Consider the following 16,951-nt stretch of genomic DNA (forward strand, 5'->3'; position numbering starts at 1 on the left):
AATAACTCAATGTTCATCAGTCATTGCAGTAACGTAACAGATCACGTTTACAGAAGCTGTGCAGAGACAAAGGGTCTGAACATACGGATCACATTATGTGGGCTCTGTTTTATGCGTTCTTGGATAATCAGCATGACACAGCATTTTATTTCTCTCTGTGCTCCCTGTACTATGATATCATGTACAGACTTTAGATTACTGACGTAACACAATTTGTCTTAGCAAGTTAGAAAATCCAATCTTGCAATGCAACCTTTTATTTTCGCAAAACATTCGTATTGAGCCTGTCCAATCAGTCACAACCGCGCTTTTTACTGTTTGTTGTGACGTCGTTGTCGGTCCGAGGACACAATATAGAGGAAGCTTGATTATGAAGCCAAGAAGCCAAAGCCAAAATATGTTCCAGCACATACAGAATCAGACAAACACAAACACAGGCTGTTTGTCACGCAGGCAGGATTACAGTCTTCCAGCAGGCAGAGCATATAGATGTAGTGGGGGGTGGGGCCCAACCAGCAACACATGCCATGATGTAACAAGAACAGGGCAGTATTTAAAGAGGCGGCTTTCTTCCCCACACTACTGTATCCTGTCCATTCAACAATTCATTTGGCTATTGCTACTTGGAGAGGCATTTTAACTTCTACAACTCAAGTAACGGTATATGTGACTTTATTCTGGGAATATTTATACTATTGTTATACTGTTTCACTCTTGTTTTTTTTTACCTTATATCTGTTTTGTTTTTTTCAGGATTTGGAGTATGATTTTAAGGCTCATCTCTTCTGAAAAATCTTCTATGGAAAAACAAGGAAACCAATGTATAGCGGGGACAAAGTTCAGCCAGAGAGACGCCTTTAGAGAATCCTGATCTCTAATGTTTCTTTCCTAAACTGCTCCATTAAAGGTAAGAATTAATAAACAAAACTCACACTTTAAATTAGGTGTAATGTGCTTTAGCTTATGTGAGCCCCGCATTTCCCTGTCTGCACAGAATGTACTGAACAGCTGTCTTTCATTTAGCGTCACTAAAACCTCTACTTTAGGATGTGCCTTTTACATAATGGAGGTGTTAAATAAGACATACAATAGCTCAGGAGACTTTTCCATAAAATACATTTGGATGAAATGTGTTTTGTTGTCTATCTTTTTCAGATCTTGGAGGAGCGTCTTGTCCTGTCCACATTGATAATAAGCCACTCTTCAATCCATCCACATTGATCGAAATAATTCTGAGAAAATGGTTGGATTTGGACCTGCAGATGTGCCTCCATCAGCAGCTGTGAAGTTTGTAGGAGCAGGAGCTGCAGGCTGCATCGCTGACCTGATCACCTTTCCCCTGGACACAGCCAAAGTGCGGCTTCAGGTAAACAAGCTTTTTGCAAATATCACAGGTAACTTACCATCAACAGATAAAATGTCGGTATTGAACGTGCCCGGATGCGAGTACACTGTATGTAACAGCCCCCCCATCCTTTCTTATCCTCACCTGTTATAACATTTTACCACAGATACAAGGAGAGCTCAGGGCTTCAGCAGCTGCAGGGAAAGGGTCTGCAGTGAGGTATCGTGGAGTGTTTGGCACCATCAGCACCATGGTGCGCACAGAGGGGCCCAGGAGCCTTTACAGTGGACTGGTGGCAGGACTCCAGAGGCAGATGAGCTTCGCCTCAGTCCGCATTGGCCTCTATGACTCTGTCAAACAGTTCTACACCAAAGGCTCTGATCGTGAGTATCTATGAATGTTTTCCAATCTTAGCTAGTCAAGGGAGTCGCGCACCAATCAGGCCTGACACCTGCTTCCCCTCTGGTTCAGATGTTGGTATCGGCAGTCGACTGCTTGCAGGATGTACCACCGGGGCCATGGCGGTTACTTTTGCTCAGCCTACAGATGTAGTGAAGGTCCGCTTACAGGCACAGGCCAAGCGTCCTGGGCAAGCCAGACGCTACTGTGGCACTATTGATGCTTACAAGACCATTGCTAAAGAAGAAGGCATTCGTGGTCTGTGGAAAGGTACAGTAGCTTGAGTTTAAGATTATTATTTTGTTATGAAAGAATCTCCTTTCATATCTTAAAACAAATCTTTTTGATATCATCATGCAGGTACAGCTCCAAACATTGCACGAAATGCAATCGTCAACTGCACTGAGCTGGTGACATACGACTTCATCAAGGATTCCCTCCTTCAGTCCACTCCCCTGACAGGTAAAACAATGGCTGCAGTACCACACGATGCAGAGGCATGACATTATGCCACAGTGTTCTTCTCTGTGGCGCAGTAACGTTCATCTTTCGCTCCACAGACAATCTGCCCTGCCACTTTGTATCGGCCTTTGGCGCTGGGCTGTGCACAACAGTGACTGCCTCTCCAGTTGATGTGGTCAAGACAAGATACATGAACGCTGCTCTTGGCCAGTACAGCAGTGTCCTCAATTGTGCCGCTGCCATGATGACCAAAGAGGGGCCGCTTGCCTTTTATAAGGGGTAAGCATTGACTGCGCGGACAATATTGAGAGGATTAGTGAGGATAAAAAATCAGACATTTATAGGGGAGGATGAAAAAAGCGGTTGACATGAACGAGTGGCAATCAATCATATTGTTTTTCTGTTCCCTTGAGGTTCATGCCATCTTTCTTACGCCTGGGCTCGTGGAACGTGGTGATGTTTGTGACATACGAGCAGCTGAAACGAGCCATGATGGCAGCGAATCACAACTTCACAGCTATACCCTAACCACCATTGTCTGTGAGAAGGCGGCTGTTGTAGCACAGTGGTGTTGTTTACAAATGTCTTTGCGTCTTGTTGCCTCCAAGTGTATCAACTCAAAGTGTCAAAGTTATACAAATTGCGTTGGTACGTCACTCTCTCACGGCCACATTAGTCGTGAGTCACAGGATGGAAACACATGCATTAGAATCTGTTTATTTTTAAAAAGCTAGAGCTAGTTTGATCAGACGCTTGCTCTCGGCGGCGAGCTTCTTGGGAAACTGGACGTCAAAAGCAATGATGAGGTTTCCCTTCTGGGACGGATCCTGGGAAAGCGGCATTCCCTCTCCAATCACCACTTTGGTGTACGAAGGGCTGTTGTGTTTGTGAAACAAATCAGAGACAGGAAGATGGTAATTGATGCACAGGATGCACAAACCTGAAACAATGCCTATTCATCAAGAAATGTCTTTGTAATATCAGTGTGCTGTTTATATAAAGGGCTGGACTTTCTTATGATCAGCTCTCTCTGTTTTGATCTTCATGTTTGAGAGTGTCACATTAATAGGAATGACAAAAAATGAATTCAGTGTAATATTGTACTTACTGCACAATGTCATTGATGGGGATAGTGATGAGCCTGCCATCTAGTGTCCGCACATCCACAGAGAACCCGGTCAAGGCCTGTGGGAAAGGCTCAGTGTTTATTCTGCTTCAAGCAAATCTTTACGTATGACCAATAATTATTCTGGCTCTCATTAACATGACTCACCATCTTCAGAGTGATGTGAGCCTTGTAGATCAGGTCATTGTGTTGTCTTGCGAACAGGGGGTGACTCTGCTGTTGCACTATGAACACCATATCTGCAGGGATGAGGTTTGGTCCCTAAAGGTAAAATACAGCACAGAGATAACCATGCAGTTAGGTTCATATCAAGCAAAATAAAAGAGGTAAGAGAGACTCAAAATAAGGCAGTAATTACTAAGCGGTATATATTCATACAAGCATGTGTGAGCACCTTGAAAGAGATCAGCTGAGGCCACCTACTGGTAGCATTGCATCATATCCAGAATTCTTTTTTTCTTAGCTGTTCATATTTAAGCATTATTTTCTGTTGTCTTTACCTGATACATATATCCAGTCTTACATTCTCTGGTTAACAGCTTGAGCAAGTTTCCAGTCATGTTTCATCAACATTATCTCAAACACGTATTCACCAAACAATACACATTGAGACTTGCTAAAAAAAATAAATACATTCAGTATTAAGCAAATTAAAAAACACTTTATGATTCATCCCAAATCATCTAAAAGCCGGGGTTGTATATAATGAAGTCCCATTAGCTGAGATATCAGCTCGAACACAGTGTTTGATAAATCAGCACCAGGGACAGCGCCACAAGCCAAAACCCAGGGCATAACACACCTTCTTATAAGAAATTCTGCATAAAGGAGTCACGCAGACTATGACCACAGCCTTACTTTGCTTTTATCCAAAATAACTCATCCTCTCCTCAACTAGAACAACTAATGCTAACTTTAACCAAACTAGTGAAACCATTACAAATCACACTTTCTCAGCCCATTTTTCTGACTGTTCTGCCTCACAGAGGCAGCAATCGGTCAGTAGAGAAGAAGAACTACAACAACAGGTCAAATCCCCTCAACAGTAATACAGCACAAGGTTATCAGTGACCATTAGTACAGCGGTCTTAATGGTGATGTGTTGTTCTTTTACCTGATCTCCCTCTTTGGGGAAAATAATTCTCGTGCCTTCTTTCCATCCAGGCTTCACATCTACAGTCAGGATCTTGTCTTTGACACTGGAGTGGCATCCATCCTCATTCATAACCTGTTTAAACAGATGAGGCAACAAATGAACACATGTATGAATAAGCTGTGAGATGAAAGAAGATAGTTATCTTCACATACAACAGCTCTTACCCGGCGAGATATCTGGACCTTTTTTGTGCCTCCGTTGTAGAGATCATCCAGGGACAAAAAAAGGTCTCTCTCCATGTGAGGATCCTGTGTCTTCACCGTTCCTCGCTGCAGGCCGCCGAACTGAAGAGGTGCATCAATTAGAAAGAAGTCTAGCAAAAAAAAAAAAAAAACTTTAGTTAACAAGTATGGCATCTGAATGAGCACAATTCACTTCATGGTCTGTTTCCCTCACCTGCGAATGGGTTGTCGCCTCCATAAAACTCTCTGAATGTTTTGTCTGGGTTCCCATGGTAGACATATTTAGATAACCAAGCCCCACTGCTGCCAACCTCAGGCGGGACGCCATCTTTTAGACCCTCCTCGCCAAACTTGTCATAGGTTGCCTTTTTCCGTACTGTCACACAGAACATAGGTTGTTGTTGTAGACACATGCTGCCAGTCTCCATGCAGTGAACACAGGTTTAAATGTGTGTTTGCTATACTCACGGTCGATCAACACTTCGTAGGCTTCACCCAGTTGACTGAATTTCTCGGAGCTTCCAGGCTCCTTGTTGCTGCTCGGATGAAACTTCAATGCAAGACGTCGATATCTAGTCATGTTAAAAGAGGGAAACTGACAATCAGCACAGACGCCGGATGCGTCTGAAGTTTTAGTTAACACATCGGTGGCTAGTTTGCCAAAACTTACGCTTTTTTGATATCCGCGTCTGTTGCGTTTGTCTTTATTTCCAGCGTCTCGTAGTAATCGCTAGACATTGTGGAGGTAAATGCTCAAAACTAACTTCAAAAATGAAAGAAAAGCTCAATATGTCCACGCGCAATGTGGGTCTCAAAATAACAAAGCTTGACACTCAGTTGTTTAGCTTGGTTTCCAGGGTAACAGATCGGGATGCTCTCGCGGGACATGCATTAATGGCTGAGCAGCGATCGGTCATTCTTGCAAGTCTCGCGAGAGCAAAATCCACACTGTTGAAGAAAGAAATAAACAAACCATTTGACTGCTGTATCATGTAATACAAACAGTTCTAGTTTGGTGTCTTGCTGGGTGTTGTTAGGCCACAGTGGGATAATTATTACTGTTACTCTCAGTCACGTATAAACTTAGTATTACACTAACCCATGAAAGGTGCTATACAAATAGTTAGTTGGATTTATTGATTGCTGTCCCACTGCATACAAACTGAGCCCTTTTATTTTAAGTGATTGGCTGAATATTCACAGATCAACATCAACAATACTCTAAGTATTTCATCTTTGATTTATAATTCAGATTTTAAAAGATACCATGTAAGTAGTTGAAGCCAAATCCTAAAGCGGTCAATAAAACATTGATAGAATTCCAGCATCAGAAGTGACAAGTGTGTTTTTATTTTTTTCATTTAAAACCATTCCAGACAGAAACGTTAGGGGCTACTATGCCATACAAATCAGACTCTCCTCCAATATAAGTTCACACACAAATTGCACTGTATTTATCAGTAGGATCAAATGGCCATTTAGAGGGAGCAGCAGAGGCTCCCTCCTCCGTCAGCTAAAGGTGGATGCATATTCTATTAGAGATTCAGTACTTGCACCAAAAGAGTAGATATTAAGAGCCATAAAAAAAGAAATATGAATCCAATTGAAATAAATATTACAAGTCATTGTGGATTAAATACACATGTGGAATAATCACTAACAAAAGATCAATACCAACAAATTAACAAGCAAAAGAAAAAAAGCATGTAAAGTGTTCATCATACTTAACTATATAAACCCAAAGCCAAGGAAGCCCTCTACAATTGAACTCCAAAAGGCATATATCTCCATATCTAATGTTTACAGTGGGTTTCATGATTATGACTCTTAATATACGAGAACATCCTTCTCAAACACTATCTTCAAAGAAATAGTTATAATCTATGATATCTGTAGTCTTTAGAAAAAAATAAAATTAAAGATCTATTCAAATAAAACGGTAATAGAAAATGGAAGCCACGGTAAACATAACCCATCTCAAGGAACAAGTGTGGGAAGAGAGGAAGGACGGTAATGTGGAGGGTGTAGCGGTAGTGATGCTCTTGTAGTAGGTGTCGTGTGTTTGTGCTGGTCTGAGACCAGGCGGTGATGTGCGACTGTGTATTGACTGGTCGGTTCTTGCTGGTGCATGTTGGGAGAAGTGGGACTCTGCTGGTACAGGCTCCACAAAGCTCGCTCCGGTTAAAAAGGAGCTCCGGCACCGTGGGTGTGCAGTAAACGTGTCAACGTAAGCCCCGATTGATTCACCTCAACACAACTCTGCAACCTTTTCCACAAATGATTCCAGTTAAAACAAAAGAACAGATTCATGAATGAATCCTTGCAACAGCACAAATTAAGTTTTCTGACAAATACGCATAACATTGTGCGTATTAAGCTTAAAGCAATATTTTACTTTGTTTTTAAGAATGTTCTCACTCAACACATTGATTGATGTCCTAAACACATGTTTGGTTCAAACGGTCTTCTTTAGACACAAACTACAGCACTGTGACAGCTGTGAGGACAGTTTCATCGTATGCGGGTGTGTTACAGTGCAAATATTCACTGTGAGCGATTAGTGACTTTCAGAGCAATTCTTTCTCACAATGGCGAGTATAACGGCTGTAGTGTGTGAGCTCCTTCAGGCTGGGGAACAGAAATGGGTGCAGTGAAACGGTACAGATGCAGAAAAACCAACTGTGTTTGATAAAAAGCCAGGAGAGAAATATCAAGCAATGACATGAGCTGGCATTAGCAGGAACAGCTTCCATCGTTGACAGGTACCTCTGGTGGCTTCTCCAGCAGCTTTATATCAATCACTGAAGGGGCTCAGAGTGAAGGAACATCACAGAACGGGAAAATGTACGAGAGATTTTGTTAGAACTAACATAGCTTCACAATGTGAATGTGAATATACATTATTTACAAGTTCTGAGGTCATACTTACTAACATAACTTATCAAAACTAAAGTCGTAAAAGTAGCTTAACTCTTATCTGCAATCTGAAATCAAACTGCTGGGAATCCAAATGAAGTGCATCCTAGAGGTGGTGAGTATTTTTCTAAAATTGTACCCACAGTAAAATAGTCAGTGAGCTGTAGCCAATATGTGCCCTGACTAGTCAAATAAATCTAAAACAGGGACACCCGTGTTAAACAGCAACAGCTAGCTGTGCCACTGCTGCAGTAGATTCTACCTCTGAGGTAGAATGTGACACAACATAAAAGAGCGAGGAGACCTCCGGACTCCCTTCTGTCACGACAAGACGCAGACGCTGTGTGCATGTACACAAAGGATACTGTCCCCTCTACTCTTGTCCTGTGTGGTGTCCATGCCAGGGAGGGCGGCTGCAACACGCCGGAAAAGCTGAAGGGAAAGAGAACCAGATGTTTTCTGTCAGAGACGGAAATACACTCAAAAGCATGACAGAAGCACAGGATGAAATCAAGATAAGATTCCCATGACATGATTTAGCATAAGGGTCGCCTGAAGCTCGCACAGAGGAAGACAGCCACCAGAGCTTTCTCCAAAATGTGATTATAATTTAGCAGCATGTTTTTGAACCACAGCTCTTGAAAAGAGGCTGTAACTGTGCCTCACGGAGACCTTCCATCGATGGAGCTTGGAGGACTTTAAGTGATTGATGGATTCACATGATTTTTTTTTTAAAAAGGGACAGTTCTAAATGCATGATGATGCTCAACATGCCCGCCCACCAGTAAAAAGCGTAACATAGGACCAGACTTTAGGCACATGCAACAAAAACTAAGCTAATGTGCTTATCCGTGTCGCGGCATAGGCCGTTTCCACTGGTCGCAGCAAAGTAAACACAGCTGTAGTAAATCAAACTAATTATGGTCCCGTTCTATTTAGCGTGTCACAGACATTCCAGTGAGCCAGCATGCACAATAGGCCCAGCTAAATGGAACAGGGCCATTCTAAATATGATCAATTACACTGCGTTTACCCTGCAGATGTCAAAATGTGCTGATGTGAAAAGGGCCTATTGGTTTTCAAACCCTCACCTGCCTCTAGGGCTCGATGATCAATAGTTGGCAACACAAAGCGTTGCTTCTAGCAGGTGAGAGAGAGCTTGAAAACAAATCCACACACACCTCACGAGCAAACAGACGAAGTTCAAAGCACACCTTTAATGCGCGCATGCGTGTGTGAAATAGAAGCCAATCAGAAGAGCGCATGAGCACTATGAGCACACACACGCAGTGGCACACGCTCTACCTGTTTGACATTGTAGCCTGTCTTTGCACTCGTTTCAATAAACAGAACATTCATCTCTTTCGCTCTCTGCTCTCCCTCCTCTGTGGTTATCTGTCTGTGATGAACCGCGAGTCACCGCGAGCCACACACACACACACACACACACACACACACACACACACACACACACACACACACACACACACACACACACACACACACACACACACACACACACACACACACACACACACACACACACACACACACACACACACACACACACGGGAAAGAAAACACAGACTGTGATTACATTGAAGTGGATTGACAAGCCGCGCCCCTTCCTGATGCTGCTGCCATCTGAGCTCCAGACCAAAAGTCGTCCGGTAAAACTTCAGGTTGTTCAATGTCCCACAACTGGGGGAAATGGCTATTTAAGTAGGTCTAAACTATTCTAGGATGCCTCTTTAAAAACTCCCCCAACATCTGACCTGTGATTGTGTCAGGCGACCTTTTTGGGGGTGGAGCCCAGGTGGCAGCATCGGCAGCAGGACGACGGAGCACGACTCTCACACACACACTCTCACCTGCTTTACGTTGTAGCCCGCTTTCGCACTAGTCTCAATAAACATTACATTTAGTTCTTTGGCTTTCCGCTCACCCTCTTCAATAGATACTTGCCTGCGGTAGATAAGGAGGTTAGGAGACACACAGCGAAAGACATTGCTTCATTAAACAGGTGGATCACACAGTATCAAACATACCATCAAACATCACAGCTGACAACTATCAATACATTTATGAGCTTGATCTGTTGAAGATTAGATAATGTGGATTGAAACAAAGAAAGAGGGCATATCTTATAGAAGAAAGTCAATGAGAGCTTTGACGTCCACAAAGGGCAGAGATAACCTGCTCTGCCTCAGAAAAGGGCAGAAGAACTCTGTATCGATAGGCAAGCGGCAACGATCAATGACTTCATTAGTAGGCTCTTAATGGAGAAGACCCACTTACGCACTAGCAGGAGGAAGGACGAGCGGATTACCTTTTGTCTGCAAGGTCCGTCTTGTTTCCCACCAACATGATAATGACATCACCTCCTCTCTCCGTTCTCACGTCATCGATCCATTTTGTGGTTTGCTGGAAGGAGTTGACATCTGAAAGAGAGATGACGGAGAAACAGGAAGCGGCGCATCAGTATTCAGGAGATGAAAAAAGTTCACACCTTGACCAAGTCTGTGTGCTAGCACGACATCATGCAACAAACATTTACCAACAGAAGTAAGCGTTCAAGTGGATTTATACTGATTGTTAATGAACGTTAACAGAGGACGAGGCCATCGTGGCATCAACACCAGAGTGCACAGGCGATCCACGTACTTGTGATGTCGTACACCACGACAGCAGCAGCAGAGTCTCTGATGTAGCTCGGGATGAGGCTACGAAACCGCTCTTGCCCCGCCGTGTCCCACAACTGCAACCTGATCTGTGGGGCAGGAAGGGGATGGGGGGGAGGGGGGAGAAACAAAAGAAGAGAAAAACAAAAAAACAAAAAGGGATGAAAATAAAAGAAGAAAAAAAAAATATGAGGTAAGTTATGTTGACAAAAACGCAAATTGAAAGAAAAACGGAATAAAGTTAGACGAATGGGAAACGATAGAGGGAGTTCAAAGAGAACCTAGCGCATGCAGGTAGTGGATGACCACCAGAGAGAGCCAGCTGTCTGGGCCTGAGGGAGGGGGGGGAAATAAATAAATAATCACCCTTCACTTGTCATCAACCCTCCTCTCTTGATCAAGTAAGGTGTTTCATTTCAAAACAGGAATGGAGACAATAGATGGAGGGGGAGGAGGGAGAGGAAGAAAACTTGTGTTGAGGGGAGAAACAAACAAAGAGGGAGGACAGTCCGGCGTCCAACTCAAGACTTGGACGGCTGAACAAATGCCGTGTGTGCTTGTCAGAGAGAACATAACGGAGTTATTGAAGAAGAAAAAAAAGAACGACACAAAATGATGTCAGAAATCAGCATCTGAGTGTCTGGTGATAAAAGTCACTAAGAGAATCTCCCCCAATCTGGACAAAGACGAGAAGAACCAAAAATCAATGACTGATTAAACAATCGTTAAAATCAAATCAAATAAAACTTACTGTTCGGTCTTCAAGGTACATTGTTTTCGACAGGAAATCTATTCCTATTGTGGCCTGAAAATGGGTGACAAGACGTTAAATATGCATAAAGTTATTCAATCCATTGATGTTTCATTTCAGAACAATAGGGACAATTATCAACTGTGATGAAATCAGGTGGAGGTATTGGTCTCACTTGGTAAGTGTTGTCGAAGCTGTCATACATGAACCTGGTGATCAGTGAAGTCTTTCCCACTAAAGAACAAACAGAAACAATAAAGTACTGTAAGTGCAATGATCATACTTTAACTTCAGTGTGTTCAGAATAACCACATTAATGTGTGGCTCTCGTGAGGATAGGGCTGCAACTAACCCACCGTTGATTCATCCATCTCTTCTACTTTATTCTAAATCATTATTTACATTTTAAAATCCCACAATATTCAGTTTGGTATAACACAGAAAAGCAGCATTCTCACTTGGTTTCACATTTTTAAGGCTGGAAGAGGTGGCTGTTTGGCCTTTTTGCTTGATAAACAACTTCAAAAATCATATAAATGATCAACAAAAATACACAATATTGCAGCTGAATAACAACCCCTGACCAATAATACCTGAATAAGTTGAAACCATCTCCCTTTATGTCCGGTAAAAAAAACCAAGTCTCATGTTTCCCACACTGACAACATGTCGGCCTGATGCACAACTTTGCTGACAGTTTGAAATGTGATGAAATAACATAAAAGGATGGATTAATATCTACTGTGAGTCATGAAGAGTTAAACACAGGATGCAGCATCACAGCTGAGTACAGTTCACGAGCCCCAGATGAAGAACACGTACAATGGACTGAGGCTGAAAGCAGCGCGTCACGCAACTCTCGCTACCCTTTGAAATTGTTATCCATTAAAAGGTGTGGTGCAGTTATTTGTAGGAGAAGTTGGAGGAATGTTGAGAGACAAGAAGGGTTGGGAACCAGGCTCCCCGTATATTTCCCTTCTGAAATATTATGCTTTGCTGCGCCCTTAACTGACCAACTTCAATGATTCTTGGTGCTCCACGTCTACGCTTACGCCTCCATTCTCTAAACATGTTAGCTGTAAAATGGTTCACAACATTGCTTCAAACATGGCTGATGTTTAGGCTACAAGTCCAACACCACTTTCAGCGCGTTATTACAGAGAGACACACTCATACGGTTGCTTTGAGCACCCGCAGAGGGCTCCCCAGCCTGCTTCACTGTGCTCGCGTTACACTATCAGTTACATCAAGTGATGATGACATGGCCAAAGCCAACAGCTGATCACACACAGTCTGACACAAACACACAAAGTCTGGCCTATCTGGATGGGAGTGGAGAGTCATATTACAGGACACAATACCTTTAATAAATAATCACTGGCAGCATTCTTACACTACCGTACCCTGTTTCCACACTAGGGATGCACCAATCAGATCAGCTGGATCAGTATCAGTGTAGATCCTTATTGGGCAGATTGGATAATGTCAGGCCATCAGTGATGGATCCGCATGAAGTGCAGTTTCTTCACTATCATATTAGTACTTTGTATCAGCAGATACCTCAAGTTGATATATCCTCCTCCGTATCGGGAGTGAAGTGGGATCTGTGCATAACTAATTCTACATGCTTACACTGTGTGCTTTGTGTTGGCATGCAAAACACACAGCTGTGGAAAAAGCAAAAAGCCGTGGAAGTACGGCGTTGAACTATATAATGAACAACCCCACACCTTTACCTTTGAAAACAGATACATGATTGTTAGGTATGGATCTATACTCCCCCCCCCTCCCTTCTCTTCCAGGACAAACACACCCTGTGTTCAGTTTAGCTGGAAATGGGGGAAATGAGTAGGGAGAGTTCAGGAATGCCACTGGACAGGTTTGGTCATTGGGATGAAGCCCTTCTTCAAAGAAGAGCCCCCAGGGTAGAGACACTGTGTAATCAGTGTCCTATTATTTTAGGACTTTGACTGAAATTTACAGCATTCTTCTGCCCACAGCTGTAAACACAGTGTGTAACGTGAGTGGAACTGTAGCCTCCACTTAGGAAGTGTTGCTGAGACAAAATACAACTGGTGCCATTATATATATAAAGTACTTTCAATTCTACCTAAAGTTACTATGTTAAACACTCTACTTGAATTGACACTTGTAACGTTCTCCTAACGTTAGCTGACTCCGTTCATATGTTATCACAGCTCGCCACGGAAGTTAGCCAACAAGCGAACAAGTCGATTTCACAGGCATGACTCAACCTATCAGGAGGAATATAAATCGCTTTTCCATTAAGCCGACGTGGCCACGCATTTAGTAATAAGTTACAGTGTCGCAATACTACCACCGTTGCGTAGTTTAACGCAGCTAATGTTAGCTTAGCTAACTGGTTATCGTTAATCACCCGACCAGAGCCATCAAACTCTGGTGTTAGCTCGCTAACTTCACTTAAACCCCCTGCAAAGCATCACACGGAGTCGACATACACACAACTTGTAACGTTCACATCACACTCACCACTCTGTTCCCCGAGAAAGACCAATTTAAATTTCCTTAAAGGGTTCCCGAAGTCTCCGGCCGCAGACATGACTGACTGTGTGAGACGAGCCCTGACGTTACTTTTCGGGAGCTCCCCAGCTAGCCAGCTAATGCTAGCTAACCAGCCGTTGTCAGATATCAAAAGGTCTGGGCTCGGTTACGTTTGACCGGTTCGACAACCCTCAACACGGGCCACCTGGCGAGGTTTCGTGCTCTAAAATCCTTCCTGTAAGCTCCCAGACACTTTTTGATAACTCCCTAACTACTGCGGACAAGTTAGCATTACTGTCAGTTCTCTGACATGTCTCTACACCACAGCTAGCCACCCCGGGCTACTCTTCTTCTTCACACACTAAGTTGACACTGTTTGCTAGTCGGCCATGTCGTTATGCTGCCCTCTAGTGGTGGAGAAAAACATACTATGACAAAAAGAGTGTAGCCATATGGAGGAGCAACGCACTGAATAATATCACACTCATATGGAAAGACACGGATTGAATTATAAACCACATCTGTTTCATCAGTCAGACGTATAGTGGTCGAACAGAAGGCTAAACCGACAGAACCAGCCTGTGAATGAAGACTGTTGTGTCTTTGTATGCCCACAAGAGGGCGTACCCACCCCACCGTCAATGTCTCACTAATAAGCAGCTTTCATTGTTATATCTCACTCATTGGTCGTCCCATGAGACTGATAGTGGCCAAAACAGATGCTGAAATTGGATTCAAAATATTGGAAGTACAATTTTTTCTCATTGAATCAGTATTCGACATGTAATTCACATCACAGACATGTTGGTCTTATAGTTCCTCTTAATACTGAAATTCACCAATGTACTTACTTAATTCACATGTTTTACCCCAGTTGTAGCTTGTTATTGACTTAATTTGACACATTTAGTCGGTGTATCCTTCCTAAGAATGTCTGTGTAGACACTCGGGAGGGTCCAATTCCAGACACTCCCAAGGCTCTAGGACCTTCCAATCATCTAACCCTAACCCTAGCCCTAACTTAATTTTATTTTTTATCTTTTATTTATTTTAGGGTTTTTTCCAAAACATTTTTAAAGGTCAGCCCCCTTGTGCCAGTGCCCTTCGTGGCCCTCTTTGGAGGGCCGCGCTCCAAACCAAACCTAACCCTAACCCTTATCCTTATCCCATCAATTAGACAAATTGTCTCATGAATGAGATTTTGAAGGGCTTTAATTTTGGAATCCTACATCAGAATGTCCTGGTTATTTCAGAGTGAGACCTTGAGGTGGTCTGCTATTAGCCTGTTTTAAAATGATCTTGTAACAATGCACCATTTTCTCTAAAATCTCATTTGAAATTAGACAAATTGTCTCATGAATGTGATTTGAAGTGAGATCATTGATGAGATCCACCTCTTCCCAAGTTCATATATTTGTTTCTCTAATGATGTTTCTTAACCTCAAGACAGAAGTAATCCACTATCATATTTGTGGATTAAAACAGCATGCAGGGATCTTGCTGAGGCACTGACTGAGCTGGGGTCTGCTCTTTCTACCTGCATTCATTTGTATAATAAACCACGATTCATCACAGTGTTACTCACATTATTTGCTAATCACCTCTGATTTCCTCATGCTATCAAGCGCCCTTGTTGTGAGGATAATATCACCTTACATATGGGACATATAACATAAAGCTGAAAAGAAATTGCATATTTTATGATATTGGATCCCTGCAGAATATACTGCAAGAATGCCAGTTTCTTACATTTGCAGTTCTTTGACTAATACATATGCACTGTGAAATAAACACACATTCAGGCTTTTCCCTTCATTAGAACCTTTACTAATACGAACTGCATTTGTGCTATCATTAATGTTATTGTTTATGACGATGCATGTGTGAGTACAGTATGCGTGTTTATGCATGCTTGACGCCGGCTGTTCTAGGTCACTGAAGACACACCTGCGCCTCTCTCTCTCTCTCTCTCTCTCTCTCTCTCTCTCTCTCTCTCTCTCTCTCTCTCTCTCTCTCTCTCTCTCTCTCTCTCTCTCACTCATGTGCCATGCAGCTCTGAAATCTCTTCTTGGAGCGCCGGCCGGCGCTTCTGCTGCTCTGCTTGCGACCAAGCATCGCCAAACTCGAGCCATTACACTCCACTGCCCACCTCCCCTCCGCGCACTCCCCATCAGCACTGCTACACCATATGTCCTTGATAAGGGAAAGACCCCAAGTCCCCCCGCTGAAGATGCTGAACTAACAAAAAAAAATCCTCTTTCGCTCTATCTACCCCACTCAGTCTTTCTCTCCCCCGCACAAACACATGCAGAGGGATTTTTATCATGTCTTCATGCACGTGCACAACTAGATAGATCGATCGATCACTGATGCATTGTAGAGGTTGTTGTGGAAGGTCTGTGATCTGCTATTTGCCAGTTGTTTTTGTTTTCTCAGAAATACTACAGCTCAGGATTTGAGGATATCAAATTTTCCAAAGTGCCCCAAAGGCATGCACCTTATTGTGCGACAAATAAACTGTCAACTAGAGAAGCATGTCATCCAAAATCAAAGACGCGTAACTAAATAGAGCACAAATGAATTTAACTTGTCACCTCCAGCCATGACTTCATTCTATTGTGCTGGTCTCTTCTCATGCCACTGCATCATTTACTTGACTCAGACCTCGAGATGGGAAAACCTTGCAATGACTCACATCTTGGAGAAAAACAAACAAACTTGTGGTTCTTTATTGTCTCTGTGTGTGTGTGTCTACTCTCTTTTCTTGTTTCTTTTTATGAAGATGTATACGCATGTTATGTGTGTGTGAGAACATTACAATCCCTGTATCTGTTGGAGGGAGTCCATCTGATTTCCACACCACCTTTACATAGATCTAATGAATGCAGCATTCAATGTCACAGCAAAGTATTAGACGGCGCTCATCTCTCCTGAGAGGGAGAGGGATCACAGGGGGCTGTAATGGAGGATGGGGGAAATGAACAGAATGAGGAACAGAAAGAGACGATGAGGAGGGGGATTACGGGAAGGGCATGCGGGTTGGGTCAGGGTGAAATAGGTGTTTTGTCATGCCCAATTCAGTGAAATGGAGAAAGGGGAGGGGATGGGTGGGGGGATGGGGTGGAGCAGAGCCACAATTCCCATGTAAACCTCCTGGAAGTATATGGGCTGGATGATGTGTGACAGAGAGAGAGAGAGAGAGAGAGAGAGAGAGAGAGAGAGAGAGAGGAAGAGAGCATTTAAAGAGTATGGGGAAAACGCCACTGAGCTCCCAGACTGGAACAAAGGATTGCAGTGGAGAGACAGGGCATAAGGCACGGTTAGATCTCGAATCCCCTTTTGTTCTGTGCCACATCAGGCAGGAACAGACACAGCAGTACGGTGGGAGGCATTCTTGCAAGCATAAGTAA

At 43.1% G+C, this 16,951-nt stretch overlaps 3 protein-coding genes across 4 annotated transcripts; 1 reads left to right on the forward strand and 2 right to left on the reverse strand.

Annotated features, from left to right (window-relative positions):
• Positions 1–588: 588 nt before the first annotated feature.
• On the forward strand, positions 589–2,761 carry LOC306704980 (dicarboxylate carrier UCP2-like). The gene is made up of 8 exons (XM_079171609.1): positions 589–660; positions 754–907; positions 1,156–1,366; positions 1,512–1,728; positions 1,817–2,014; positions 2,105–2,206; positions 2,305–2,485; positions 2,620–2,761. The coding sequence occupies exons 3-8, from the start codon at positions 1,241–1,243 to the stop codon at positions 2,732–2,734; spliced, it is 939 nt and encodes a 312-aa protein (XP_079027735.1). The 5' UTR covers positions 589–660; positions 754–907; positions 1,156–1,240; the 3' UTR covers positions 2,735–2,761.
• Positions 2,762–2,912: 151 nt separating this feature from the next.
• On the reverse strand, positions 2,913–5,408 carry dnajb13 (DnaJ heat shock protein family (Hsp40) member B13; the record flags this gene model as incomplete). The annotated part of the gene is made up of 8 exons (XM_079171606.1): positions 2,913–3,082; positions 3,315–3,391; positions 3,480–3,593; positions 4,447–4,560; positions 4,653–4,801; positions 4,885–5,046; positions 5,139–5,242; positions 5,341–5,408. The coding sequence occupies 8 exons, from the start codon at positions 5,406–5,408 to the stop codon at positions 2,929–2,931; spliced, it is 942 nt and encodes a 313-aa protein (XP_079027732.1). The 3' UTR covers positions 2,913–2,928.
• A 591-nt stretch (positions 5,409–5,999) lies between these two features.
• On the reverse strand, positions 6,000–13,887 carry rab6a (RAB6A, member RAS oncogene family). Of its 2 annotated transcripts, none has more exons than XM_079171625.1 (8): positions 13,530–13,887; positions 11,194–11,252; positions 11,019–11,072; positions 10,251–10,356; positions 9,916–10,027; positions 8,892–8,985; positions 7,952–8,018; positions 6,000–7,471 (listed from the first exon to the last, which is right to left on the reverse strand). In XM_079171625.1, exons 1-8 carry the CDS (start codon positions 13,597–13,599, stop codon positions 7,404–7,406), a joined length of 630 nt encoding a protein of 209 aa, XP_079027751.1. In that variant the 5' UTR covers positions 13,600–13,887; the 3' UTR covers positions 6,000–7,403. The 2 variants fall into 2 exon arrangements, with proteins under 2 accessions (XP_079027751.1, XP_079027750.1); XM_079171624.1 differs by lacking the exon at positions 8,892–8,985 and adding an exon at positions 9,458–9,551.
• Between the last annotated feature and the right edge of the window lie 3,064 nt (positions 13,888–16,951).

The sequence above is a fragment of the Pholis gunnellus genome (assembly GCF_910591455.1).
Source record: "Pholis gunnellus genome assembly, chromosome: 13".
NCBI classification, from domain to species: domain Eukaryota; kingdom Metazoa; phylum Chordata; class Actinopteri; order Perciformes; family Pholidae; genus Pholis; species Pholis gunnellus.

Coding starts and splice junctions, on each gene's coding strand:
- LOC306704980 (XM_079171609.1), top strand. CDS start 1,241: ATGGTTGGATTTGGACCTGCAGATGTGCCTCCATCAGCAGCTGTGAAG. Junction 2,015..2,104: donor CATTCGTGGTCTGTGGAAAG/GTACAGTAGCTT, acceptor ATCATCATGCAG/GTACAGCTCCAAACATTGCA. Junction 2,207..2,304: donor TCAGTCCACTCCCCTGACAG/GTAAAACAATGG, acceptor TTCGCTCCACAG/ACAATCTGCCCTGCCACTTT.
- rab6a (XM_079171625.1), bottom strand. CDS start 13,599: ATGTCTGCGGCCGGAGACTTCGGGAACCCTTTAAGGAAATTTAAATTG. Junction 10,028..10,250: donor CGTGGTGTACGACATCACAA/GTACGTGGATCG, acceptor TCTCTCTTTCAG/ATGTCAACTCCTTCCAGCAA. Junction 7,472..7,951: donor GGACAAGAGTAGAGGGGACA/GTATCCTTTGTG, acceptor GAGCCCCTTCAG/TGATTGATATAAAGCTGCTG.